The sequence below is a fragment of the Hyperolius riggenbachi genome, chromosome 4 (assembly GCF_040937935.1).
Source record: "Hyperolius riggenbachi isolate aHypRig1 chromosome 4, aHypRig1.pri, whole genome shotgun sequence".
NCBI classification, from domain to species: Eukaryota; Metazoa; Chordata; class Amphibia; order Anura; family Hyperoliidae; genus Hyperolius; species Hyperolius riggenbachi.
This window is the reverse complement of record NC_090649.1, coordinates 492,237,458-492,261,356: the sequence shown is the minus strand read 5'-3', so window position 1 is coordinate 492,261,356 and position 23,899 is coordinate 492,237,458. Positions and strand designations below refer to the sequence as shown.

Below are 23,899 nucleotides of genomic sequence, written 5' to 3'. Positions count from 1 at the left end.
TGTAGGTCATTAGCCACAACAGTAGCAGTAGCATCCACTGATAAGCAGCCACAACAGTAGCAGTAGCATCCACTGATAAGCAGCCACAACTATGCCAGCAGTAGCAGCAGCAGCCACTGATTAGCAGCTACCACTGTGCCAGCACGCTATATGGATTATTTCCCATGGAAATGTTTTATTTGACAAAATGTCACAGGCATAGTGTACCTAGAACGCCAATCAACAAAAATTGTGTTTAATCTCGTAAGTTCGGCCCCTGCCACTCTCAGGATCGGAGATATGGCCCTCGGCCTCAAAAATTTGGACACGCCTACCCAAGGGGATTCGTCTAGGCGGCAGGTTGGGGGTGCACCTTTACATATATGAGTCTTTTTTTATTCTCAATTTTTAAAGGGCAACAAAACTTGCCCACTGCTGGGATTTACAGTGATGAAAGCCACCCCGACCTTCTCTAGAGGACCAAGTCAAAACCTTTCTCAAATAAAGAGCGTTCGGCATAATAAACAGTTAATAAAACTCCATTACAAACTGTGACACCTTTCCAGCCGCCTTTATTTGATTTCCGTAGAGGATGTGTGACCCCTATTAACCAGCTCCTCCAAACATTTAGCAACTCCCTCCACGGTGCGACTGTTCCTAACACCTGCTAATACAGACCCCTTCCTCCGCCCTCGCCGTGCAATTCCACAACTTTGTCTTTATTGGGAGGATTTACAGAAATTAATTGAGTTCAGCGGATGTCAGCGCGGAATCATCTCCCTTTCTCCGTGGCGAGCCTCGGCGTGCCCGCACTGCGACACTCGCGTATTACATCCCGGGCACTCCTAATTGAGCCTCTTACCCGCCATTTAATTGAGTATTGTTAGCACAACAGCCGCGATAACAGGAAATGAGACGTTTCAGACAAACAAGAACGATTCTGGAAAAAAAAAATTGGACGTGGTGTGAAATGTAAATAAAAACAGAATGCAAATGATTTGCAAATCGTGCCATTCTTGTGGTTGACTGAAGATGATACAAAGACAATGTAAGCGAAGGTTGAAAGTGAGAAATATTATTGTTCTTGAACAATATATGTACTGTACATTTTGAATTTGATGCAAGTAATGCATTTCAAAAAAAGTTGGTCCAGAGACATGTTTAGCGCCATGTTGCAACATCTTTTTAAAAAAAATAAAATAATAATAATATTCTGCAAATGTTTGGGAAAGGAGAAGACCAATGGCTGTCATTCTAAAAGTGAGATGTTGTCTCATTCTTGTCTGACACAGGATTTCAGCTAGTCGTCAGATTGAGGTTTTCTTTGTGCAAAATATTGTCAAAGGCCGACAGGTCTGGATTGTGGGACTTGCTTACTATGAAGCCATGCTGTTGTAATACGTGCACAATGTAGTTTCCGCATTGTCTTGTTGAAATAAGCAAGTCTGGAATCTTGATGGCAACAGGTGTACCTGCAAAACCTGTATACAGTAAAACCCCAGTTATCTAGAGCTCAGTTAACGATGCAACAGAATACCTAAGCAGCTCGGAGTGACCCGAAACCAATAGGAAAGTATAGGGGACTAAAAGAGGCTGAAAAGTAGTAATGCATTGTGGGTAATGTTCTATTTTAAGAAGGTAATTTACATTAATCACTTCTTTATACAGTAATAAACCTCAGTTACGTTAAAGGGGCACTACAGCGAAAAACTGTAAAATTTAAAATATGTGCAAATATATACAAATAAGAAGTACATTTTTTCCCAGAGTAAAATGAGCCATAAATTACTTTTCTCCTATGTTGCTGTCACTTACAGTAAGTAGTAGAAATCTGACAGAAGTGACAGGTTTTGGACAAGTCCATCTCTTTATAGGGGATTCTCAGGGATATATTTAATTTCAAAAGCACTTAGTGAATAGCAGTTGCTCTGTCCAACTGCCAAAAAACGGTGTAGCGAGCAGGGAAGCTGGCCAGCATCATTGTTTAAATCCTTTTTTGGAAATATCTTTATAAAGAATAAAAGCCTTGCTGAGAATTCCCTATGAAGAGATGGACTAGTCCAAAACCTGTCACTTCTGTCAGATTTCTACTACCTACTGTAAGTGACAGGAACATAGGAGAAAAGTAATTTATGGCTCATTTTACTCTGGAAAGATGTACTTCTTATTTGTATGTGTTTGCACATATTTTAAATTGTACAGTTTTTCGCTGTAGTGCCCCTTTAAGTCTGTCCTTTGTCTTAATTTGTTTTTAATTATTGTGTTTCAACATTATTGTAATTCGCCGCTAGAGCTACCAGTTGGTCCATTCACGATTGCCAATTGTAAGTGCGGAAGTTTAATTAACCCCTCAACCCCTGAACTTCTGCTGGGCATTCCTATTGGTCCTGAGAAATGCTCAGCAGAAAATCCATAGCGCCCCGGCAGGATGTTCTACTCCAGTTTTCCTGATTTTGCGTAATATTCCACAAACACTGCTATCCCACAGTGTTCCTAGGAGTAACGTAAAGCAAACATGTCAGGAGGAAAGATGTAAAACCAGGATACTTACCAGACGCTCCCGTCTATGTACAAGCATTTCCCCACTGGACATGTGCGAATAAGCCCTGCTATAATTATTATTTAGTATTTATATAACATCGACATCTGCTGCAGCGCTGTACAAAGTATATTGTCTTGTCACTGACTGTCCCCAGAGGAGCTCACAATCTAATCCTTACCATAGTCATAGGTCTATGTATGTATCATGTAGTGTGTGTATCGTAGTCTAGGGCCAATTTAGGGGGAAGCCAATTAACTTATTTGTATGTTTTTGGGATGTGGGAGGAAACCGGAATGCCCAGAGGAAACCCACACAGACACGGGGAGAACATACAAACTCCTTGCAAATGTTGACATGGCTGGGATTTGAACTGGGGGCCCCACTAAGCCACCAACCACTAACCACAACGCCACCGTGCTGCCCGCCGTGCTATACTCAGTAGTATGAAGCGTTAATGTACAGAGGAAGAAATCTCTGCATGAGTGGATTCGTTCTACTGAGTACAGCAGGGCTTATTCACACATGTCCAGTACGGATACGCTCATACATGGCTGCAGCATGCAACTGTCCTGAGGCTCCCACTACTGAGGTATAGTAAATATTTAATTCTTTAAATTTCACCACACGTAGACTATAAAGTGGTCTGAAACTCAGCATTTCCTCTTTGCTGTAAAAGATTATTTACAGCATACAATCTACTGCCACATAAACAATTTGTAGCAGAACAGCATTCAAACAGCCCTTTGTTCTTCAGTGGAAAGCTCCTTGCTTCAGTGGGCAGCTTTGAGAATCAGGCTGAGCCTGGGGGGCACCCACCACCTCCCACTCTCCCTCCAGCCCCCGTGATCAGCGACCCAAGTGAGGATCCACCCACCCTGGAGGTGGGGGAGGCAGACGTTCGGCACCTTCTGTCCGCGCTAAATGCCAGGAAAGCCCCAGGCCCCGACGGCGTGTCCCCAGCCTGCCTCAAAACCTGTTCGTGGCAACTTGCCCCCATCCTCTCTGCCATCTTCAGCAAGTCACTAGCAGAGGGCAGAGTCCCTGCGTGCTTCAAGAGGTCCACCATAATTCCTGTTCCTAAGAAACAAGGTATCTCCGACCTCAACAACTTCAGGCCTGTGGCCCTGACATCTGTCATCATGAAGTCCCTAGAGAGAGTAGTCTTGTCCACCCTCAAGCTATCCACCTTGCCCCTACTAGACCCACTCCAGTTCGCCTACAGGGCAAATAGGTCCACTGATGATGCTCTTAACATTTGTCTGGAATTCATCTACAACCATCTTGACAAACAAGATGCGTACGCCAGAGTACTGCTACTAGACTTCAGCTCAGCGTTTAACACTATATGCCCACGCATCCTCCTGAATGTTCTTGCAACACTTGGGGTCCACCCCACCCTACGCCTATGGATCGCGGACTTTCTCTCGAACAGATCCCAAGTTGTCAGGCTGGGGGACATCTACTCGCGAGAAATGATAACCAACACAGGGACACCCCAGGGCTGCGTCCTGTCCCCGCTGCTGTTCTCCCTCTACACAAATAATTGTAGATCCACGGTTGACTCTGTCAAAGTCATAAAATTTGCCGATGACACCACCATCGTCGGCCTCGTCACCAAGGATAACATCCAGGATTACCAGCAGCAGGTGGAGAGATTATGCCACTGGTGCAAGGAGAACAGTCTGGTGCTCAACGCGGCCAAAACCGTCGAGCTCATAATGGACTTTAGGAAGTCTGCTCCCACCCCACCTCCTATCTACATCAATGGCACCGAGGTGACCAGAGTGCCATGCGCTCGCCTTCTGGGCACTACCATCTCCAGTGATCTTAGTTGGAGGGCCAACATTACATCAACCCAGCAGAAAGCCCAGCAGAGACTCTTCTTCCTCCGTCAACTGCGGAAGTTCGGCATGGCGCAGGAGATCCTAACCTGTTTCTACTCTGCCACCATTGAATCAATCATCTGCTCCGCCATCTTGGTCTGGTATGCGGGAGCCAATGCCAGCGACAGGCACAAACTACAGAGGACCATCAGGTCGGCAGAGAGAATCATTGGGAGACCTCTGCCTCCACTTGACTTTCTGTACAATACAAGACTGCGTGCCAGGGCACCGAGGATTGCAAGTGACCCCTCACACCCGGGCTACTGCTTTTTCACCCCACTTCCATTGGGCCGGAGACTCCGGGCTATCCCCATCAAGACCACCAGACACAAGAACTCTTTTTTCCCTATGGCCGTTAGCCTCCTAAACTCCCTTAATATTCTCCCACCCTCCATCAGTGCCCTACCACCTGCATAGCAACGAACTGGAAAATATCCGGCACATTTGGTAGACTTCAGCAGCGTTTCCTTGGAAGGTGCATACGGATGTGATTGCATATTTGAGTTGATGTTGATTGTATATCTTTGTATGTAAATATTGTCTTGCCTTATTCTGACGCTTTGTCCTGCCTTTCTTGTCTATGTACCGCTCAATATTGTGCCAAACCCAGTTCCGGGCATGACCCAGTCATGCTTGGCGAAATAAAACTATTCTATTCTATTCTATTCTATTCTGGCAGCATCCAAAGAGGTGATAACATTATCTTTTGTTTACATTCCTTTGTCAGATACATTTAGTAAACATTAGCAAACTGCGGAAACTGAGCTGAGGAGCAGAAAGAGCGGAGAAGTGATCACTAGATAGATTTTGATATAGAGATACAGCAGCTATGCAATAAAATGCAACAGCAGCTTTCAGAGCAGATAAACTGTACTTTGGGACGTTGTCATTTGTAAACAGACAATATTACTATGGGAAATAAAAAGAAGAAAACACATTTTTATTGAATGTTATGTCAGAGTTTTATCCTAATCTAATTACAAAGCTGCGACAATAGGCCAGTTAAATAAAATGTACAGTGATGATGAAAATATCTCAATTTTGCTACTTCTCTTTCTATAACTGCACCACAAAGGAAAGGAAATAAACGTATGTTTTAGATCTGTTTAGACAGCCGCCATTAAACACCGACTCAATTATCCACGAGCCGGCAGCACAGTAAAATAAATAAATGCTACAAATCTGAATCAAATTACTCCTATCATTATATTACCTGGCAGGTTGTTTTCTTTATTTCATCAGAACTGAAACTACAAAGCAACATGGTGAGGTGAGAGGGGCCAATAGAAACCAGGGATCGGTAAAGGGAAGGGAGGCGGACACTAGTGCAGGGGATAGAAGGGGAGACTACTAGACACCAGGGAACTGTATAGGGGGGGGGGGGGGGGGGGCACTAGAAACCAGGGAACTGTATAGGGGGGGGGGGGCACTAGACACCAGGAAACTGTATAGGGGAGGGAGGGGGCCACTAGACACCAGGGAACTGCATAAGGAAAGAGGGGCCCACTAGATACCAAGGAACGACAGTATATAAAGGAGGGAGGTGGCCAGTAAACATCAAAGTTGGTCCCAACTTTCAGTTTTGGCCCACTGTGTATCTTTGCCATCCCCGCTGTAAAGTAAAGATTGATCATCCATTCATTGACTGATACCCAACAAGACTGTAGATGGTACTCCCTATACGAGAGGGAGCATTATTCAGTTATAAGCAGAGCAGCCTGAGAACCTCTGAGTTTCCCACCAGCAGCATTTAAAGGATACCTGAAGTGACATGTGACATGATGAGATAGACATGTGTATGTACAGTGCCTAGCACACAAATAACTATGCTGTGTTCCTTTTTTTCTTTCTCTGCCTGAAAGAGTTAAATATCAGGTATGTAAGTGGCTGACTCAGTCCTGACTCAGACAGGAAGTGACTACAGTGTGACCGTCACTGATAAGAAATTCCCCTTTTTATCTCTTTCTTGCTCTCAGAAGCCATTTTCTGCTAGGAAAGTGTTTTATAGTTGGAATTCCTTATCAGTGAGGGTCACACTGTAGTCACTTCCTGTCTGAGTCAGGACTGAGTCAGCCACTTACATACCTGATATTTAACTCTTTGAGGCAGAGAAAGAAAAAAAGGAACACAGGCTAGTTATTTGTGTGCTTGGCACTGTACATACCCATATCTGTCTCATATTGTCACATGTCACTTCGGGTATCCTTTAAGTGAGTTGGGTGTTTGTTGATTGGCGTGTGTGTACATACTTGTCGTGTAAACTACTTGTTGTGCGGTTGGTTGTGCATTAAGTTGGACGTGTGTATGAGCCTTAAATGACAAGACTGGCTGGACAAGCTAAAACAAAAATACTCCCAAACAAAGGACTACCTCCTGTCTAAAGAGACATCACTAAAACTATTGCAGCTGTAATTGCCTGAATGCAGAAATCCATTATGCTCCTTCATCTCGGCTGTTATCCTTGGAAAGCCACAGCCAGGCTGTGCAGAAGCTTGTACTGCAAAGTCTCTCGGCAATAGGTTTATCTGCAATGCAGCTGGGGCCTGACACAGGCTGGGAAGGTTGAGCGATTTTCCTTCTTGCAAGGACAGTGAGGAGGATTCTGGGTTAAGGTGAACGGCATATTTCTATAGATCTGTCTTATTATTCGGGAAAGGCAATTCGTTCTGGGCGTGCTGGTGTCACATGACAGCATGAAGAGGGACGCTGGCTCTGACGGACGAGCAGATGTCACAAGGGTTGTTTCAGCCACCAGGCTCGTGCTTACTGCCGCCCTCCGGTGAACTACCACCGCCAGATCCACAACATCGATATCAGCCTGTTCACACTGGCAGCACTAAAACTCTGAGATTGTTATTTAGTATTTCTATAGCACTGACATCTTCCGCAGCGCTGTACAGAGTACATAGTCATGTCAGCTATGATTATGTAGGTGGTTCAGAGGCGACAATGCGAAATAAAATGATTAAAAACAGTTTAAATATAGAGGAGGGAAAGATAAACCTAAACCTACCTCCTCTTGAGGGTTAAAAAAAATCTCAGTGGTGTGGAGGAAATGTCACCAAGGAATGAACTTTATCCCTATCAGTAGCTGATACCTGATACCTGTATCTTGTATATTAGTGTACACCATTGTCTGTATTATGTACCCCATGTTTGTTTCTTACTTTGTACAGCGCCACGGAATATGTTGGCGCGTTATAAATCAATAATAATAATAATAATAATACCCCCTTTTCCATGAGAATTCTTTACCTTTTCTCAATCCGATTATCTGGAGGGGGAAGGTTGTATGGCTGACATCATGGAGAAACTCCTCCCACACTGTGATGTCAGGACCAGTTTCCTGTCTGTGAACCTTGTTGCATTGTGGGAAATAACAGTTGAAAACTTCTCTGAGCTATTTGACCCAAGTCAGGTAGGAGACAGTCCTGTTTTCTGAAGCACTAAAACAGCTAAGAAACAGTATGAGACAGCTTGAGATAAGGTTTGACTGAAGGAAGGTTCAAAGGGTCATTATTTCTACTTCATTTTACAGCTTAAAAGGCAGAGTGTGGTTTTAAAATTGCAACTGAGACAGAATGATGCAATGTTATAAAAAAAAAAAAAAGCTTTATAACTGAAAATAAAAACATGACTCTTTAGTTTGCTTCTAATGTCCTATTCATTATCCGTACTACACATACATATCATTATATTATACGGTTTTTTTTCGCTTCAGGTTCCCTTTAAATGTGCAGCTAAGTCGTAGCGCAGCGTCCCCTCATTCTTTCCCCTGATCAGTCTCCGGCTGTAATTGCTCCAACAATCACATTCTGGAAGTGTTAATCACAAACCTTTCCCGGATCCTCCGCAGGCCGCACTAACAACGCGTAATGTCCCCGTGCCGTATGCGGACCCGAGCGCCGCGCATATTAATTCAGATACATTTGAGTTGTAAATGAGTTCAGCTCCCGCGTTGGGTCAGTGATGTCAGATAGAGCCGCCCGCGACTGATGCAACGTGACACACTTATCGGATTCCTGGAAGTCGAGAGAAAATAAAAATCGCTTCGCACTTCTGTAAAAGGTTACGCAGCTGAAGGCCGTGGCGGCGGCCGTGCCGAGCGCCGGTGTCACTTCCTCACGTGTGTCCTTTCACAGAGCCGCTGATAGCTACACCCGCCGAAAGTCTAATAGGCATAAGTGGTCACCCAACACCAAAACCGCTTCGGGGCACAAAGGGAATGAAGCAGGTTTCCATAACATTGTGTATTCCGTAACATTATTCGCCGCGCACAATTGGAGGCAGCGGACGCTTGACTTGTTTTCTGATCTCTGATTAGTAACCTTATGGCGTGGCCTCTAGTATCTCGTTTGATATGAAATACTCTCCCGGCATCAATGTTTAATTGCAACGCTATCAATTACACGATTATGAAGAAAGCAAATTAAATAAGAACTCCGTCTTCTAATTGAAAGGCAGGGCGTTGTTTGAAAGCTCAACAATTCACGGATGTAGCCAATGAGTGCTTTCGCCTGCAACGAGAGAGCGGCGACATGTGCTGGCCAGAGTCTGACACCCTGAAAGGGGTCATGTGACCGCTGCCTCTGCTGCCTGCTGCTTCTGTGCCCGGAGTTCTTGTAAGGAGACGGTTTTATATACAATGGGGCTCTGGGGCAAAAAGGGAGCTTATGTTTAATAGGTTACTGATTGGTGTTATCTCATGCACACTGTAAATGCAAACTGATAAACAGACCTTGCTGAAGTTAAACAGGTCCCAAGAGCCACGACAAACCATTCAAAAAGCCATTAGTAAGCATCATGATATTTATACAATAATGCTGCAATCATTCTATTGGACAAGCAAATTAAATCAAGTGCAGCCACAATGCCCCCAGTACACATAGTGCAGCCACAATGCCCCCAGTACACATAGTGCAGCCACAATGCCCCCAGTACACATAGTGCAGCCACAATGCCCCCAGTACACATAGTGCAGCCACGATGCCCCCAGTACACATAGTGCAGCCACAATGCCCCCAGTACACATAGTGCAGCCACAATGCCCCCAGTTCACATAGTGCAGCCACAATGCCCCCAGTACACATAGTGCAGCCTCAATGCCCCCAGTACACATAGTGCAGCCACAATGCCCCCAGTACACATAGTGCAGCCACAATGCCCCCAGTACACATAGTGCAGCTACGTTACCCCAGTACACATAGTGCAGCCACAATGCCCCCAGTACACATAGTGCAGCCACAATGTCCCCAGTACACATAGTGCAGCCACAATGCCCCCAGTACACATAGTTCAGCCACAATGCCCCCAATACACATAGTGCAGCCACAATGCCCCCAGTACACATAGTGCAGCCACAATGCCCCCAGTACACATAGTGCAGCCACAATGCCCCCAATACACATAGTGCAGCCACAATGCCCCCAGTACACATAGTGCAGCCACAATGCCCCCAGTACACATAGTGCAGCCACAATGCCCCCAGTACACATAGTGCAGCCACAATGTCCCCAGTACACATAGTGCAGCCACAATGCCCCCAGTACACATAGTGCAGCCACAATGCCCCCAGTACACATAGTGCAGCCACAATGCCCCCAGTACACATAGTGCAGCCACAATGCCCCCAGTACACATAGTGCAGCCATAATGCCCCCAGTACACATAGTGCATCCACAATGCCCCCAGTACACATAGTGCATCCACAATGCCCCCAGTACACATAGTACGGCCACAATGCCCCCAGTACACATAGTGCCGCCACAATGCCCCCAGTACACATAGTGCAGCCACAATGCCCCCAGTACACATAGTGCAGCCACAATGCCCCCAGTACACATAGTCCAGCCACAATGCCCCCAGTACACATAGTGCAGCCACAATGCCCCCAGTACACATAGTGCAGCCACAATGCCCCCAGTACACATAGTCCAGCCACAATGCCCCCAGTACACATAGTGCAGCCACAATGCCCCCAGTACACATAGTGCAGCCATAATGCCCCCAGTACACATAGTGCATCCACAATGCCCCCAGTACACATAGTGCATCCACAATGCCCCCAGTACACATAGTACGGCCACAATGCCCCCAGTACACATAGTGCAGCCACAATGCCCCCAGTACACATAGTGCAGCCACAATGCCCCCAGTACACATAGTGCAGCCACAATGCCCCCAGTACACATAGTCCAGCCACAATGCCCCCAGTACACATAGTGCAGCCACAATGCCCCCAGTACACATAGTGCAGCCACAATGCCCCCAGTACACATAGTCCAGCCACAATGCCCCCAGTACACATAGTGCAGCCACAATGCCCCCAGTACACATAGTGCAGCCACAATGCCCCCAGTACACATAGTACGGCCACAATGCCCCCAGTACACATAGTGCAGCCACAATGCCCCCAGTACACATAGTGCAGCCACAATGCCCCCAGTACACATAGTGCAGCCACAATGCCCCCAGTACACATAGTGCAGCCTCAATGCCCCCAGTACACATAGTGCAGCCACAATGCCCCCAGTACACATAGTGCAGCCACAATGCCCCCAGTACACATAGTGCAGCCACGTTACCCCAGTACACACAGTGCAGCCACAATGCCCCCAGTACACATAGTGCAGCCACAATGTCCCCAGTACACATAGTGCAGCCACAATGCCCCCAGTACACATAGTTCAGCCACAATGCCCCCAATACACATAGTGCAGCCACAATGCCCCCAGTACACATAGTGCAGCCACAATGCCCCCAGTACACATAGTGCAGCCACAATGCCCCCAGTACACATAGTGCAGCCACAATGCCCCCAGTACACATAGTGTAGCCACAATGCCCCCAGTACACATAGTGCAGCCACAATGCCCCCAGTACACATAGTGCAGCCACAATGCCCCCAGTACACATAGTGCAGCCACAATGCCCCCAGTACACATAGTGCAGCCACAATGCCCCCAGTACACATAGTGCAGCCACAATACCCCCAGTACACATAGTGCAGCCACAATGCCCCCAGTACACATAGTGCAGCCAGGATGCCCCCCAGTACACATAGTGCAGCCACAATACCCCCAGTACACATAGTGTAGCCACAATGCCCCCAGTACACATAGTGCAGCCACAATGCCCCCAGTACACATAGTGCAGCCACGTTACCCCAGTACACACAGTGCAGCCACAATGCCCCCAGTACACATAGTGCAGCCACAATGCCCCCAGTACACATAGTGCAGCCACAATGCCCCCAGTACACATAGTCCAGCCACAATGCCCCCAGTACACATAGTGCAGCCACAATGCCCCCAGTACACATAGTGCAGCCACAATTCCCCCAGTACACATAGTGCAGCCACAATGATCCAGTACACATAGTGCAGCCACAATTCCCCCAGTACACATAGTCCAGCCACAATGCTCACAGTACACATAGTGTAGCCACAATGCCCCCAGTACACATAGTCCAGCCACAATGCCCCCAGTACACATAGTGCAGCCACAATGCCCCCAGTACACATAGTGCAGCCTCAATGCCTCAGTACACATAGTGCAGCCACAATGCCCCCAGTACACATAGTGCAGCCACAATGCCCCCAGTACACATAGTGCAGCCACAATGCCCCCAGTACACATAGTGCAGCCACAATGCCCCCAGTACACATAGTGCAGCCACAATGCCCCCAGTACACATAGTGCAGCCACAATGCCCCCAGTACACATAGTGCAGCCACAATGCCCCCAGTACACATAGTGCAGCCAGGATGCCCCCCAGTACACATAGTGCAGCCACAATACCCCCAGTACACATAGTGTAGCCACAATGCCCCCAGTACACATAGTGCAGCCACGTTACCCCAGTACACACAGTGCAGCCACAATGCCCCCAGTACACATAGTGCAGCCACAATGTCCCCAGTACACATAGTGCAGCCACAATGCCCCCAGTACACATAGTTCAGCCACAATGCCCCCAATACACATAGTGCAGCCACAATGCCCCCAGTACACATAGTGCAGCCACAATGCCCCCAGTACACATAGTGCAGCCACAATGCCCCCAGTACACATAGTGCAGCCACAATGCCCCCAGTACACATAGTGTAGCCACAATGCCCCCAGTACACATAGTGCAGCCACAATGCCCCCAGTACACATAGTGCAGCCACAATGCCCCCAGTACACATAGTGCAGCCACAATGCCCCCAGTACACATAGTGCAGCCACAATGCCCCCAGTACACATAGTGCAGCCACAATACCCCCAGTACACATAGTGCAGCCACAATGCCCCCAGTACACATAGTGCAGCCAGGATGCCCCCCAGTACACATAGTGCAGCCACAATACCCCCAGTACACATAGTGTAGCCACAATGCCCCCAGTACACATAGTGCAGCCACAATGCCCCCAGTACACATAGTGCAGCCACAATGCCCCCAGTACACATAGTGCAGCCACAATGCCCCCAGTACACATAGTGCAGCCACAATACCCCCAGTACACATAGTGCAGCCACAATGCCCCCAGTACACATAGTGCAGCCAGGATGCCCCCCAGTACACATAGTGCAGCCACAATGCCCCCAGTACACATAGTGCAGCCACAATGACCCAGTACACATAGTGCAGCCACAATGCCCACAGTACACATAGTGCAGCCACAATGCCCCCAGTACACATAGTCCAGCCACAATGCCCCCAGTACACATAGTGCAGCCACAATGCCCCCAGTACACATAGTGCAGCCACAATGCCCCCAGTACACATAGTGCAGCCACAATGCCCCCAGTACACATAGTGCAGCCACAATGACCCAGTACACATAGTGCAGCCACAATGACCCAGTACACATAGTGCAGCCACAATGCCCCCAGTACACATAGTGCAGCCACAATGCCCCCAGTACACATAGTGCAGCCACAATGCCCCCAGTACACATAGTGCAGCCACAATGCCCCCAGTACACATAGTGCAGCCACAGTGCTCCCAGTACACATAGTGCAGCCACGTTGCCCCAGTACACATAGTGCAGCCACAATGCCCGCAGTACACATAGTGCAGCCACAATGCCCCCAGTACACATAGTGCAGCCACAATGCCCCCAGTACACATAGTGCAGCCACAATGACCCAGTACACATAGTGCAGCCACAATGCCCCCAGTACACATAGTGCAGCCACAATGCCCCCAGTACACATAGTGCAGCCACAATGCCCCCAGTACACATAGTGCAGCCACAATGCCCCCAGTACACATAGTGCAGCCACAGTGCTCCCAGTACACATAGTGCAGCCACGTTGCCCCAGTACACATAGTGCAGCCACAATGCCCGCAGTACACATAGTGCAGCCACAATGCCCCCAGTACACATAGTGCAGCCACAATGCCCCCAGTACACATAGTGCAGCCACAATGACCCAGTACACATAGTGCAGCCACAATGCCCCCAGTACACATAGTGCAGCCACAATGCCCCCAGTACACATAGTCCAGCCACAATGCCCCCAGTACACATAGTGCAGCCACAATGCCCCCAGTACACATAGTGCAGCCACAATGCCCCCAGTACACATAGTGCAGCCACAATGCCCCCAGTACACATAGTGCAGCCACAATGTCCCCAGTACACATAGTGCAGCCACAATGCCCCCAGTACACATAGTTCAGCCACAATGCCCCCAATACACATAGTGCAGCCACAATGCCCCCAGTACACATAGTGCAGCCACAATGCCCCCAGTACACATAGTGCAGCCACAATGCCCCCAGTACACATAGTGCAGCCACAATGCCCCCAGTACACATAGTGCAGCCACAATGCCCCCAATACACATAGTGCAGCCACAATGCCCCCAGTACACATAGTGCAGCCACAATGCCCCCAGTACACATAGTGCAGCCACAATGCCCCCAGTACACATAGTGCAGCCACAATGTCCCCAGTACACATAGTGCAGCCACAATGCCCCCAGTACACATAGTGCAGCCACAATGCCCCCAGTACACATAGTGCAGCCACAATGCCCCCAGTACACATAGTGCAGCCACAATGCCCCCAGTACACATAGTGCAGCCATAATGCCCCCAGTACACATAGTGCATCCACAATGCCCCCAGTACACATAGTGCATCCACAATGCCCCCAGTACACATAGTACGGCCACAATGCCCCCAGTACACATAGTGCCGCCACAATGCCCCCAGTACACATAGTGCAGCCACAATGCCCCCAGTACACATAGTGCAGCCACAATGCCCCCAGTACACATAGTCCAGCCACAATGCCCCCAGTACACATAGTGCAGCCACAATGCCCCCAGTACACATAGTGCAGCCACAATGCCCCCAGTACACATAGTCCAGCCACAATGCCCCCAGTACACATAGTGCAGCCACAATGCCCCCAGTACACATAGTGCAGCCATAATGCCCCCAGTACACATAGTGCATCCACAATGCCCCCAGTACACATAGTGCATCCACAATGCCCCCAGTACACATAGTACGGCCACAATGCCCCCAGTACACATAGTGCAGCCACAATGCCCCCAGTACACATAGTGCAGCCACAATGCCCCCAGTACACATAGTGCAGCCACAATGCCCCCAGTACACATAGTCCAGCCACAATGCCCCCAGTACACATAGTGCAGCCACAATGCCCCCAGTACACATAGTGCAGCCACAATGCCCCCAGTACACATAGTCCAGCCACAATGCCCCCAGTACACATAGTGCAGCCACAATGCCCCCAGTACACATAGTGCAGCCACAATGCCCCCAGTACACATAGTACGGCCACAATGCCCCCAGTACACATAGTGCAGCCACAATGCCCCCAGTACACATAGTGCAGCCACAATGCCCCCAGTACACATAGTGCAGCCACAATGCCCCCAGTACACATAGTGCAGCCTCAATGCCCCCAGTACACATAGTGCAGCCACAATGCCCCCAGTACACATAGTGCAGCCACAATGCCCCCAGTACACATAGTGCAGCCACGTTACCCCAGTACACACAGTGCAGCCACAATGCCCCCAGTACACATAGTGCAGCCACAATGTCCCCAGTACACATAGTGCAGCCACAATGCCCCCAGTACACATAGTTCAGCCACAATGCCCCCAATACACATAGTGCAGCCACAATGCCCCCAGTACACATAGTGCAGCCACAATGCCCCCAGTACACATAGTGCAGCCACAATGCCCCCAGTACACATAGTGCAGCCACAATGCCCCCAGTACACATAGTGTAGCCACAATGCCCCCAGTACACATAGTGCAGCCACAATGCCCCCAGTACACATAGTGCAGCCACAATGCCCCCAGTACACATAGTGCAGCCACAATGCCCCCAGTACACATAGTGCAGCCACAATGCCCCCAGTACACATAGTGCAGCCACAATACCCCCAGTACACATAGTGCAGCCACAATGCCCCCAGTACACATAGTGCAGCCAGGATGCCCCCCAGTACACATAGTGCAGCCACAATACCCCCAGTACACATAGTGTAGCCACAATGCCCCCAGTACACATAGTGCAGCCACAATGCCCCCAGTACACATAGTGCAGCCACGTTACCCCAGTACACACAGTGCAGCCACAATGCCCCCAGTACACATAGTGCAGCCACAATGCCCCCAGTACACATAGTGCAGCCACAATGCCCCCAGTACACATAGTCCAGCCACAATGCCCCCAGTACACATAGTGCAGCCACAATGCCCCCAGTACACATAGTGCAGCCACAATTCCCCCAGTACACATAGTGCAGCCACAATGATCCAGTACACATAGTGCAGCCACAATTCCCCCAGTACACATAGTCCAGCCACAATGCTCACAGTACACATAGTGCAGCCACAATGCCCCCAGTACACATAGTGCAGCCTCAATGCCTCAGTACACATAGTGCAGCCACAATGCCCCCAGTACACATAGTGCAGCCACAATGCCCCCAGTACACATAGTGCAGCCACAATGCCCCCAGTACACATAGTGCAGCCACAATGCCCCCAGTACACATAGTGCAGCCACAATGCCCCCAGTACACATAGTGCAGCCAGGATGCCCCCCAGTACACATAGTGCAGCCACAATACCCCCAGTACACATAGTGTAGCCACAATGCCCCCAGTACACATAGTGCAGCCACGTTACCCCAGTACACACAGTGCAGCCACAATGCCCCCAGTACACATAGTGCAGCCACAATGTCCCCAGTACACATAGTGCAGCCACAATGCCCCCAGTACACATAGTTCAGCCACAATGCCCCCAATACACATAGTGCAGCCACAATGCCCCCAGTACACATAGTGCAGCCACAATGCCCCCAGTACACATAGTGCAGCCACAATGCCCCCAGTACACATAGTGCAGCCACAATGCCCCCAGTACACATAGTGTAGCCACAATGCCCCCAGTACACATAGTGCAGCCACAATGCCCCCAGTACACATAGTGCAGCCACAATGCCCCCAGTACACATAGTGCAGCCACAATGCCCCCAGTACACATAGTGCAGCCACAATGCCCCCAGTACACATAGTGCAGCCACAATACCCCCAGTACACATAGTGCAGCCACAATGCCCCCAGTACACATAGTGCAGCCAGGATGCCCCCCAGTACACATAGTGCAGCCACAATACCCCCAGTACACATAGTGTAGCCACAATGCCCCCAGTACACATAGTGCAGCCACAATGCCCCCAGTACACATAGTGCAGCCACAATGCCCCCAGTACACATAGTGCAGCCACAATGCCCCCAGTACACATAGTGCAGCCACAATACCCCCAGTACACATAGTGCAGCCACAATGCCCCCAGTACACATAGTGCAGCCAGGATGCCCCCCAGTACACATAGTGCAGCCACAATGCCCCCAGTACACATAGTGCAGCCACAATGACCCAGTACACATAGTGCAGCCACAATGCCCACAGTACACATAGTGCAGCCACAATGCCCCCAGTACACATAGTCCAGCCACAATGCCCCCAGTACACATAGTGCAGCCACAATGCCCCCAGTACACATAGTGCAGCCACAATGCCCCCAGTACACATAGTGCAGCCACAATGCCCCCAGTACACATAGTGCAGCCACAATGACCCAGTACACATAGTGCAGCCACAATGACCCAGTACACATAGTGCAGCCACAATGCCCCCAGTACACATAGTGCAGCCACAATGCCCCCAGTACACATAGTGCAGCCACAATGCCCCCAGTACACATAGTGCAGCCACAATGCCCCCAGTACACATAGTGCAGCCACAGTGCTCCCAGTACACATAGTGCAGCCACGTTGCCCCAGTACACATAGTGCAGCCACAATGCCCGCAGTACACATAGTGCAGCCACAATGCCCCCAGTACACATAGTGCAGCCACAATGCCCCCAGTACACATAGTGCAGCCACAATGACCCAGTACACATAGTGCAGCCACAATGCCCCCAGTACACATAGTGCAGCCACAATGCCCCCAGTACACATAGTGCAGCCACAATGCCCCCAGTACACATAGTGCAGCCACAATGCCCCCAGTACACATAGTGCAGCCACAGTGCTCCCAGTACACATAGTGCAGCCACGTTGCCCCAGTACACATAGTGCAGCCACAATGCCCGCAGTACACATAGTGCAGCCACAATGCCCCCAGTACACATAGTGCAGCCACAATGCCCCCAGTACACATAGTGCAGCCACAATGACCCAGTACACATAGTGCAGCCACAATGCCCCCAGTACACATAGTGCAGCCACAATGCCCCCAGTACACATAGTCCAGCCACAATGCCCCCAGTACACATAGGCTTCAATTCATCAAAGGGTGTTCGATAACAAAATCCCAGTCCTTAAAATACCGCATTCGGTATTTTACACTTCACTGTGCTAATTCATCAATATTTTCCCATGTGTGGTAGAGGTTCGTTAAGTTACCGAACTACTAGGCTTCAGTTCATCAAAGGCTGTCTGATAACAGCAGAGTGGTGCAGAGCAGCTTGGAATGTCCCTGTGTTGTTACAAGCTGATAACAATAGAAGGCATCCAGACATCCCTTTACATGTAAACGTGTGTTATATTTACTGTTACTTATACTGCCTCTGCTGCTCTGAATCTGTCCATCAGTGTTTCTTAACATTTTACTTATTTGCCACAACGTAGATAAACTTCCTGGAGACATTACAAATGCCATGCTTGGTGATTTCACCACTTGCATCTTTGCATATTCAAACAGGGACTCAAAGGGTTAAACGACCTAAGGACATCTGGGGATATCTTTTGTCCTGTTCTCTCTTTCTCTCTGCTCACTGCCTGGGGGGTCTGGCAGCTTGTGTGGAGAAGCCTGTGTGACCTATCAGCACCTATCAGCGGCACTTGCAGGAGAACAGGGGCTGTTTCTATTGGCTGCCTGCTCCTGTTAATCATGAAAACATTCACACAGAAGGCTTTCGAAGCCTGTAAAGACAGGGGAGAGCTTGAGATAAACACCGAATGTGTGAGCTAATGCGCTAATGCGGTAACCTTGATGAATTAACATTTGTTGAGCACATGTCGGTAACTTATCTCATTGCTGTGTCATTTCAGCTTCTCATTCGGTAACAGCTTTGATGAATTAACATTTTCTAAAGTGCTTCGTTAAGTCAGCTGTTTTCAGCATTACCGAATGCGGTAATGATTGATGAATTGAAGCCATAGTGCAGCCACAAGGACCCCAGTACACATAGTGCAGCCACAATGCCCCCAGTACACATAGTTCAGCCACAATGCCCCCAGAAAGCTTCGCATAGCCCGGGGCGCGCAGCCTCCGTTGCTACCGACGGCGGTAACGAAAGTAGCTGGCGGCGGGAGAACAGAGGCTCGTGCAGGACCGGCGGGCTGCTGGGGGGTCTTGGGGAAGCCCCAGGTAAGTGAAACAGTTTTGTTTAAAAGGGATTTACTGTTCCGCTTTAATAAACAGTCCACAAGGGGGGCCCAAAATCTAGAACCTTGCCTATGGCCCGTCACATGTTCACCTTCCATCTCTGCCGCCAGCCCGACATCCTTCTAGAGAGCCTTAGCAACAAACGCTGAGCAGTTCCTGGACAGCATGAGCTGTTCCGCAGCTCCCAGAACTTTTACTTATGTATAATTAAATGTCATTAACCCGCTTGTAATTTACGTTTGCTGGCCTTTTAGGTAGAATTCACGGGGCTATTTACAGGCGAGTGATGTAATGACAGCAGACAGAAATAGCCGCTTGCGGAGAAACCTGAAGCTAGCAGGAGGCAGAGGGCGGGAAAGGTTACACCTAGGCTGTACAGGTCTGTCATCCTGCACTGAGGACTGACTGGCTGCTGCCACATGGCAGGCTGCGACGCTGGCTGTACGGTCTGTCATCCTGCACTGAGGACTGACCGGCTGCTGCCACATGGCAGGCTGCGACGCTGGCTGTACGGTCTGTCATCCTGCACTGAGGACTGACCGGCTGCTGCTACATGGCAGGCTGCGACGCTGCCTGTACGGTCTGTCATCCTGCACTGAGGACTGACTGGCTGCTGCCACATGGCAGGCTGCGACGCTGGCTGTATGGTCTGTCATCCTGCACTGAGGACTGACCGGCTGCTGCCACATGGCAGGCTGCGACGCTGGCTGTACGGTCTGTCATCCTGCACTGAGGACTGACCGGCTGCTGCCACATGGCTGGCTGCGACACTGGCTGTACGGTCTGTCATCCTGCACTGAGGACTGACTGGCTGCTGCCACATGGCAGGCTGCGACGCTGGCTGTACGGTCTGTCATCCTGCACTGAGGACTGACCGGCTGCTGCCACATGGCTGGCTGCGACGCTGGCTGTACGGTCTGTCATCCTGCACTGAGGACTGACCGGCTGCTGCCACATGGCTGGCTGCGACGCTGGCTGTACAGGTCTGTCATCCTGCACTGAGGACTGACTGGCTGCTGCCACATGGCTGGCTGCGACGCTGGCTGTACGGTCTGTCATCCTGCACTGAGGACTGACCGGCTGCTGCCACATGGCTGGCTGCGACGCTGGCTGTACAGGTCTGTCATCCTGCACTGAGGACTGACTGGCTGCTGCCACATGGCTGGCTGCGACGCTGGCTGTACAGGTCTGTCATCCTGCACTGAGGACTGACTGGCTGCTGCCACATGGCAGGCTGCGACGCTGGCTGTACGGTCTGTCATCCTGCACTGAGGACTGACCGGCTGCTGCCACATGGCTGGCTGCGACGCTGGCTGACACACCCGGGTGAGTACTGTAAACCAAACGAACTGCGATGCTGGGATGGGAAAGGGTTATATCACTGAAGTCTGCTGATAATAATGGTGACATCTTCAGTCACTTCCTGTAATGTCAATGCTTTACAAGGCTCTGAACCCATTATGTGCTGGGTTTAAAGGGAACCTAAACTGAGAGGGGTATGGATGTTTCCTTTTAAACAATACTAGTTGCCTGGCAGTCCTGCTGATCTCTTTGGCTGCAGTAGTGGCTGAATCACACACCTGAAACAAGCATGCAGCTAATCCAGACTGACTTTAGTCAGAGAACCTGATCTGCATGCTTGTTCAGGGGCTGTGATAATAGTACTGGAGACACAGGATCAGCAGGAGAGTCAGGCAACTGGTATTATTTTAAAAGGAAAAATCCATATCCTTCTCAGTTTAGGTTCCCTTTAAGGATGCAGAGCAAAGCTATTCCTATAATAGAATCCCCAACGAGGATACAATCCAGTACAGAGCTGTATCCAGGGGTGCAGAAACGCTCCTGTCGCTGCAGAAAGGCTCAAAATACAAGGCAAGTATCTCAAAATGACAGAATTTAAAGAGGAACTTTAACCAAGAATTGAACTTTATCCCAATCAGTAGCTGATACCCTCTTTCCCATGAGAAATCTATTCCTTTTCACAAACAGAACATCAGGGGGCGCTGTATGACTGATATTGTGGTGAAACCCCACCCACAGTGTGATGTCATTGCCATAGTCCTGACAGTTTCCTGTCTGTGAACCTTGTTGCATTGTGGGAAATAACAGCTTTTGGCCTCGTTCAAATCTCTTCAGCGCAGATGGCTGTGCGATCGGAACGCAACGCGTACGATAGCACACCGTCTGTGCCGCTGCCCATCCCATCCATTGACAGTGATGGGATCAGCTCTGCGCTTGCATGTAAAATGCAGCCAGCAGTACGCAAGCGCTTCCTAGTGCATCGTACTACTGCACAGCGCAGTAGATGTGAACGGTAGAAGGGCTGTCTATGCCCTTCTGCCATTCTTGCGTTTCAGCACATCATACGCACTTCCAAATGCGCACGGAAGCGCGTGTGATGTGAACGAGGCCTTTTCAAACTGCCAAGCAAGCAATATCTCACTCTGTGCCTCTGTGCATGGAACTCTCTGTGACTAACATTCCATACAGATCACCTGGCAGGACTACAGATGTCACCATCAGTGATAAATGTCATAATGTAAATCAGGGAAAGATATTACAACGGACAAACATTGACTAAATAATCTATAAATGAATATTGTAAAAAATAAGCAATTTTATTCATTATTTTATGTCCTCTTTAACTCCAGGCAAGAATTATTTTCTAGGTATGTGTGGGGCAATAAATTCATTTATTGTGGTGAACCCGTGAAAAGATAGGTCATGCCAGCTGATCGGGTGCTTCAGTGTGGCCCTGTTATTTCAGCCACGATAGGTTATCGGCTGTAAAGGTGGACATACGTCTAGCGATTCTGATTCAATCGACAAAGCGATCAACTTTATTAGGGGATTGACTTCAGTATGGTTCATAGAAAGTCGATCGACTAGTGACCCACACACTGCAAGCGATTCACCTTCACTAATCGATCTGACAGATTTATTTATTAATTTATTTATTGTATTTATAAAGCGCCAACATATTACGCAGCGGTGATGTTGTGTCTCGATGGAATGATACGTAAACAGTAGCCGATTCCTGGGGGATCGACTGATATCTTGCACCCTGCTCGATCCACTAAGCTGGTCGATTCAACATGATAGTCTTTAGGGGGGTTTAACACTGTGGTCCTCAAGAGGTTAAAGAGTGATTCGGTACACTTAACGAGCGCTCCACTGAACCCGCCCGGAGTCCGGCAGGTACAATAGCTTCAATGTACAATAATCCTGCACTATGATTGGCCCTGTAGGCTGCCTGTCACTTGAAACAGATTAATGTACTGAAAAGTTACCCCCTGGGCTTATATGCGAGTCAGTGGAGCAGAACAGATGGTGGAGCAGGTTTTGTTAATGGCAGAGGATTGTGTACTAGTGATCCTGCTCTTACCAGCTGGCTCCCTGCTGTGTCCGTTACCCCATCCCCTGCAACATGGTGTGCAGAGTGTGCTGTTCAAGACTACCTGTGTCCCCTGGCTTGTGGAGCGGAGCGTGCAAGCAACGTGTCAGCTGTGCAATGATCAGGGATTCTTGCTGTGTGGCAATCGCTGTGTCTCATATCTATGACTCCATCTAGTGACGTCTTCGGACACAGCTGTATCATCCTTGGGCACATCTGGCTATGGGGAGGGGGGCTGGCTTGTACTGGGGAACATCTGGCTACTGTGGCAGTGGGTATATTGGGGATGGGGCTTATACGCGAGTCAATCAATTTTTCCTGGTTTCTGAGGGAAAAGTGGGTCTCGGCTTATATACGGGTCGGCTTATATGTGAGTATATACAGTAAATGTATTGAAACTTGAACATTAGCATCACAGTATACTTCTTTTAGTAATTTTGCTTGTATATATACAGGGTAGCAGCATCCCTATATGGACATGAGTGATAGGTGGTCACCTGGCCGGTCTATCCTCCCCCTCTTCCTCCGTGCTGCTGCCCTATAGCAGTTTCATTAAAGGGGAACTTCAGCCTAAACAAACATATTGTCATTAAGTTACATTAGTTATGCTAATTAAAATAGATCGGTAATATAATCTCGTACCCACCCTGTTTTAAAAGAGCAGGCAAATGTTTGTGATTTCATGGGGGCAGCCATCTTTTTCATGGGGGCAGCCATCTTTTTGGTTGAAAGGAGGTGACAGGGAGCATGAGACACAGTTCCAACTGTCCTGTGTCCTGAGCACCCCTCGCAGCTGCGCTCGCTTGGCTTCAAATCTCAATAAAAAAAAAAAACTGCACCAAAACAACAGAACGAGAAAAACCATATCAGAAATCCCATCATGCTTTGCACAGCATCAGGGAAAAATGCCCGGGCAGATTTCTTCTGTGCAGCTAAAAATGAGGCTTGGGTAAGAGAAACAAAGTTCTGATGCTGTGAAACTGTTAAAGAGACACTGTAACATCGAAAAAGATCCCCTGGGGGTACTCACCTCGGGTGGGGGAAGCCTCGGGATCCTAATGAGGCTTCCCACGCCGTCCTCTGTCCCATGGGGGTCTCGCTGCAGCCCTCCGAACAGCCGGCGTCAGACCCGACTGTCAATTCAATATTTACCTT

General features: G+C 49.2%; 1 protein-coding gene across 5 annotated transcripts in view; it reads right to left on the bottom strand.

Moving 5' to 3' along the window:
- The window catches only part of TTC7A (tetratricopeptide repeat domain 7A), a 464,279-nt gene that overhangs the window by 76,066 nt on the left and 364,314 nt on the right, over window positions 1-23,899 (bottom strand). Inside the window, exon 20 of one of the 5 annotated variants that reach the window (XM_068233045.1) lies at window positions 7,764-7,859. The exons of the other annotated variants lie outside the window; for them this stretch is intronic. Within the exon in view, the coding sequence (XP_068089146.1) occupies window positions 7,851-7,859 (9 nt within the window). The 3' untranslated portion in view covers window positions 7,764-7,850. Of the gene's footprint in view, window positions 1-7,763; window positions 7,860-23,899 lie in introns of those variants that run through there. 5 annotated transcript variants of the gene reach the window in all.